Here is a 6,051-nt window from a genome sequence, read left to right on the forward strand (position 1 = left end):
CTTAGTGTGCTCATGGACTTTAAGGCTTCAGCCATTTGGACAGTACAGTACCATGAAAATCCTTACTGATGAAGACTCGTGGACATCAGGACACATAATACACTGTGCTCCTTAACGTCTGTGGACTCTTGATTTGATTTGTAAATGCAATTTTGCTTCTACTTTTGGACTTATTAAGTAATGACTAAAAGTAGCAAATAATACGAGAAGCTGGGTTCTATGAAGAAAAACGTGGCATCAGGATTGGAGGAAGACTCATTAACAACCTGCGATATGCAGATGATACAACCTTGATCGCTGAAAGTGAAGAGGACTTGAAACATTTACTTATGAAAATTAAAGAGCACAGCCTTCGATATGGATTACATATAAATGTCAAGAAAACAAAAATCCTCACCACTGGACCAATAAACAACATTCTTATCAATGGAGAAAAGATTGAAGTTGTCAAGGACTTCATTCTTCTTGGATCAACTATCAACACTCGCGGAAGTAGCAGTCAAGAGATCAGACGACATATTGCACTGGGCAAATCTGCTGCACAGGAACTTTTTAAAGTGTTGAAGAGTAGAGATGTCAGCTTGAGGACTAGGGTGCGCCTGACCCAGGCCATTGTGTTTTCAATAGCCTCATATGGATGCGAAAGCTGGACAGTGAATAAGGAGGATCGTAGAAGAATTGATGCCTTTGAGTTGTGGTGTTGGAGGAGAGTACTGAAAGTGCCATGGACTGCCAAAAGAACCAATAAATCTGTTTTGGAGGAAGTGCAGCCAGAGTGCTCCTTGGAGGCCAGGATGGCTAAACTTCGTCTCTCCTACTTTGGACATATTGTCCGGAGGAAACAATCGCTGGAGAAGGATGTCATGCTGGGTAGGGTGGAGGGTCAGAGAAAAAGAGGAAGACCCCCAATGAGATGGATCAGCCAGGTGGCATCATTGATGGACTCGGGTGTGGCAGCGGTAGTGAGGTTGGCCCAGGATCGGACATTGTTTCGTTCTGCTGTGCATGGGGTCGCTATGAGTTGGTTCCTACTCGATGGCACCTGACAACAACAACAACAAAAGTAGTTTTGTGGGGGGTTAGGGTGGGAGATAAAGCCATTGTTAACATTGCTTTTGTATAAAATTCCATGCAAACAAGATGAATAATGCAGACATTGCAGTGATATTAATCAATGGGTAGCCAAACCAGCATTTCTAAGAATTTATATGTGTACTATTGTGAGGCACTGTAGGATAAACACTGGACAGTTAACTGCAAGGTTGGCAGTTCAAATCCACGAGCCGCTCCTTGGAAGCCCTACACAGACAGAGTCGTTCTGATAGAACCAACGTGACAGCACTTAACAACAATAACAACAGAAGTGCATAATGATATAACATATACTTCCATATATTATATATTGTTGATAATTATGTAATATGTAATAATATATGATTGTTGTTGTTGCTAAGTGCCTATGAGTCGGTTCCAACTCATAGTGACCCTGAATATGATTTCCGAGGCTTTAAATCTTCTTGGGAGCAGAGAGCCTCATCTTTTTCCTGTGGAGTATCTGGCACGTTTGGATGTCCTTGTGGTTCATAGTCCAGTGTTTATCGTATGGCACCAGCATGATATATATAGGGTCACTATGAGTTGGAATTCTCTCAACAACACTTAGCAACAATGGCAATATATATTCTATAATAATAGAATGTTATAATAATAATAAAAGGAGCTCTGGTAGCATAATGGTTACGAATCAGGCTGTGAACCTGAAGGTCAGCAGTTCGAAACTACCAGCTGTTCTGCAATAGAAAGATGCCATTGAGTCAGTTCCAACTCACAGCAGCCCTATATAGGGTTTCTGAAGAGCGACTGGTGGGTTTGAACCACTGGCCTTGGGGTTAGCAGTCTGCTACAGCACCACACCAGGACTCCAGAATATATATTATATACAATATAATATAGTATATATGAGGCATTATACTACCTGTCTGATTGATTTACTAGGTCCACCGCAGACAGATCATTCCTGGCGTGGCACTGTAGAATCAGTGCAGAACTGTGAACCACAGTGTTGGCAGTTCAAACCTGCCAGCTGCTCCTTGGAAACCCTATGCAGGGTTTCTCTAAGTCGGAACTGACTTGACGTCACTTAACAACAACAACATTGAACTTTTTAATTCAGGAAAGCAAAGAAAAGCAATAAGGTTTGTTATTCTTGTTCTTTTATGGTATCTTGATTTTGAATGTGTATTTGTGGATTTTATAGCTTTTTGAGTTTCAGGTTGTCATACAAATATGTAGAGGAATATAGGGAAACATTTTTTCCCCTGAATTGCAAAATAGTCTATTCGATAGTAGTGATAAAGTCAACTCTTAATTTCATTGGCTAGCTTCATAGTGCTGTAGCAGACATGGAAAAGGAAAAGTTTGATCTTCAAAAGAAACACACTGAAAATATTCAAGAATTGCTTGAGGACACAAACGTTCGTCTGAATAAGATGGAGGGTGAATACATGGCACAAACACAGGTCACGGTAAGTCTCTCATTTCGTTCCTTTTCTTACCAATTTTAGAAGCTTGCTCTTCGTCTCTGTGCCTCATGTCTACCTCATATGTGCAGTGTAGAAAGAAAAGTGCTATGGGAGTTTTAAAGCCTGCCGCTCTGCTTGAAACAGATTTGTGTGTGAAAATGGACTGCCCCTTGCAGTTTGCTCAGGGATTGACGTGTTACAATGCCATTTAAAAAAAAACTTGTTTTAGACCCCGTGACCTTTATATATCTTTGTCATGTTGCTTTCATTGATTTTTAATCCAGAGATTTTTTTTTTTTTTTGCTTCTTTCCTTTCTCTTTCCCTTCCAGATTTTTTCTCCCTTGTACTTATTAAAGACTTGTTTATTTTTCTAAAAATGTATACTACTAGTGCCAGCAACAATGGAGTAACATTTAAAAGGTAAACAGAAAAGTATGTGATCAAAAATGGTTTTCATATATAAAGGATACAGGCAATTTGAAGTTGAGCAAATATCTTTGATTTTTAGATATGATGAATGTTCCTGTAATATTTCTAAGTGTTGGTTTTGGGAAATTATTTGGGCCCTTTAAATCTGTGTTTTTTCATCTTTCATTAGTTTTGGGAAATTCAATTACATTATTTCTTCAACTAGATCTACCTGTAGGTCATATTTATGTATTCGATCCCTGTAAATTGTCTTGCTATTCTCTGCTTCTAGTATAGTTTTTCATTTTGATCTTACTTTATGACAATGAATTCCAGAGGTTTACATATATATGTCGATCGAAGACATTTATTTATTTCATTTGGAGAACATTTATCAAAATTTTACTGTATATCAGTTTCTTACCAAGACACTGCTGAAGGCACTAATACATAGAACACTGCGCCTGCTTGTTGTTGTTGTTGAGTTGATTCCAACTCATGACAACCCATGAGTTACAAAGTAGAACAGCTGGGTACGGTTGTCTTGGCTGTAATCTTAGTGACAGCACATCACCAGACCTTGTGGTCTGTTGTTTTTCTGGGTTCTTAAAAGAGCATAATTCTCAAGGTAGGTTTTTTTTTTTTTTTTTACTCTAGAAGCTAAACTAGTCTCTGATTTTAAGATGATTTCTGGGGATTTTTTTGGTTTAAGGTTGAAGAGGATCTCAGGACAGCAGTATCAGGGTTCCTCCACTCTCTATGGCTCCAGAAAGTCCAGAGTCCAGGAGAATGGAAATTCCTTCTTGCATTTGCTCTCTTTTGGTTAGGATTCTCCTGTGAAATCTTTGATCAAGACGTTCAGTAATAATAGACAGGCGCCAACTGGTTCTTCAGGTCTTATGGTGAAGGAGACAGTTGTTCACGTAGGAAATTAGCCACACAGTGCATGTCCTCCTCCTATTTTTTTTTTTTTAAATTTTTTTATTGTGAATGATGTAGGTTTACATGGGAGAACATGAGTTTTACAATCATCCTATCGTATTTCATTTCATTGCAATGATCACAATCCCCTCCATGCTTTGTCAAATAAGCTTCTTGGTATATTTTGCTTATTATTTAACCTTTTTTTTTTTATAGTTAATGTTTTTATTCTTTAAACAAGTTGTTTTACATTTCTAATATTATTCTTTATCTTCTTAAATATATTTCTTAGCATAAAATTCTTGGTTCATCGATTCTAATAATAATGCTTCAGAATACTGTATTACAAGCTATAAACTATAGTATGTTATATGCCACAGATCACCAGTCATCTGTCAGTTTGTCGTGCTCTGGTGACTAGTATGTTGCTGTGTTGCTGGAAGCTATGCCATCAGCATTTTAAAGCCAACAAGGTCATCCATATTGGACAGGTTTCAGCAGATTTTCTAGACTAAGACAGCCTAGGAAGAAGGGAGGTGAACTACTTCTGAATGTTTAGCCACTGAAAACACTATAAATAGCAGGGAAACATTGTCACATATAGTGGCAGAATATGAAAAATTATGAATAGCACTAGAATATTATAAAATATAGTGCCAGAAGATGAGCCCCTCAGGTTGAAAGAACTCAAAATGGGACTGGGGGAGAGCTGCCTCCTCAAAGTAGAGTTGAACATTATGATGGGAATGAAGTAAAGCTTTGGGGACCTTCATTTACTGCTGGGGCTCAACTCAAAATGAGGAGACGTAGCTGCAAACGACCATTAATAATCAGAACATGGCATGTATGAAGTATGAATCTAGGAAAATTGAAATTGTCAAAAATGAAATGGAACACATAAACGTTGATATCCTAGGTGTCAGTGAGCTGAAATGGACTGGTATTGACTATTTTAAATCTGACAACCACAAGGTTTACTATGCTGGAATAACAAATTCAAGAGGAATGGCATCAGATTCATCAACAAAAAGAATAAGATTTATCTTGAAGTACAATGCTGTCTGTGATAGTATAATCTCCATAAATTTACAAGGAAGATCAATTAATACCACTATTACTCAACTTTACATACCAAACACTGAAGCAGTGATGAAATTTCATTCTGAAATTGATCAAACATGCAATCACGATGTATTAATAATTGTTGGGGATTGGAAAGCAAAGGTTGGAAACAGAGGAAGGATCAGTAGTTGGAAACTGTGATCTTGATGATAGAAACAATGCTGGATTTCACATGATAGAAGTTTGCAAGACCAATGACATCTTCATTGCAAATACCTTTTTAAGCAACATAAAAGATGCTTACACACATGGACCTCACCAGATGGAATACACAACAAACAAACTGACTACACCTGTGGAAGGAGACTGTCTAAAAGTCCCATAGCATCAGCCAAAACAAGGTCAGGAGCCATCTGGAGAACATACCATCAGTTGCTCATATGCAAGTTCAGGCTGAAGCTGAAGAAAATGAAAACAAGCCCATGAGAGCCAAAATATGACCTAGAATATATCTCACCTAAATTTAGAGACCATTCCAAGAACATGCTTGATGAATTAGACACTAATGACCGAAGTCCAGGAGAGCTGTGATATTACATCAAGAATATCATACGGGAAGAAAGCAAAAAGTCACTAAAAAAACAGGAATGAAAGAATAGATCACAGTGGATGGCAGAAGAGACTGAAACTGGCTCTCCAGCACAGAGATGCTAACGTGAATGGAAGAAATGAGGAAGTGAAAGAGCTGAATAGGAAATTTCAAAGGGCAGCTTGAGAAGACAAAATAGAGTATTATAATGAAATGTGAGAGGACCTGGAGTCAGAAAACCAAAAAGGAACACCACACTCAGCATTTCTCAAGCTGAAGGAACTGAAGAAACAATTCAAACCTCAGCTTGCAATATACCATATCATCAGTGAAAACAAGGCCAGGGGCAGACTGTGGAACAGACCATATTACTCATAGGCAAATTCAAACTCAAGCTGAAGAAAATGAAAACAAGTCCACAAGAGCCAAAATATGATCTTGACTATATCCCACCTGAATTTAGAGATCATCTGAAGAACAGATTTGATACATTAAACACTAAAGACTGAAAACCAGAAGAGTTGTGGGATGACATCAAGAACATCATA

At 38.0% G+C, this 6,051-nt stretch overlaps 1 protein-coding gene across 1 annotated transcript in view; it reads left to right on the plus strand.

Annotated features, from left to right (window-relative positions):
* Positions 1-6,051, plus strand: part of CEP112 (centrosomal protein 112kDa) — a 594,823-nt gene that overhangs the window by 120,668 nt on the left and 468,104 nt on the right. The window contains exon 11 of the mRNA XM_006833735.1: positions 2,382-2,525. Within this exon, the coding sequence (XP_006833798.1) occupies positions 2,382-2,525 (144 nt within the window). The remainder of the gene's footprint in view (positions 1-2,381; positions 2,526-6,051) is intronic.

The sequence above is a fragment of the Chrysochloris asiatica genome, unplaced genomic scaffold (genome assembly GCF_000296735.1).
Source record: "Chrysochloris asiatica unplaced genomic scaffold, ChrAsi1.0 scaffold00007, whole genome shotgun sequence".
In the NCBI taxonomy this organism is placed as follows: Eukaryota; Metazoa; Chordata; class Mammalia; order Afrosoricida; family Chrysochloridae; genus Chrysochloris; species Chrysochloris asiatica.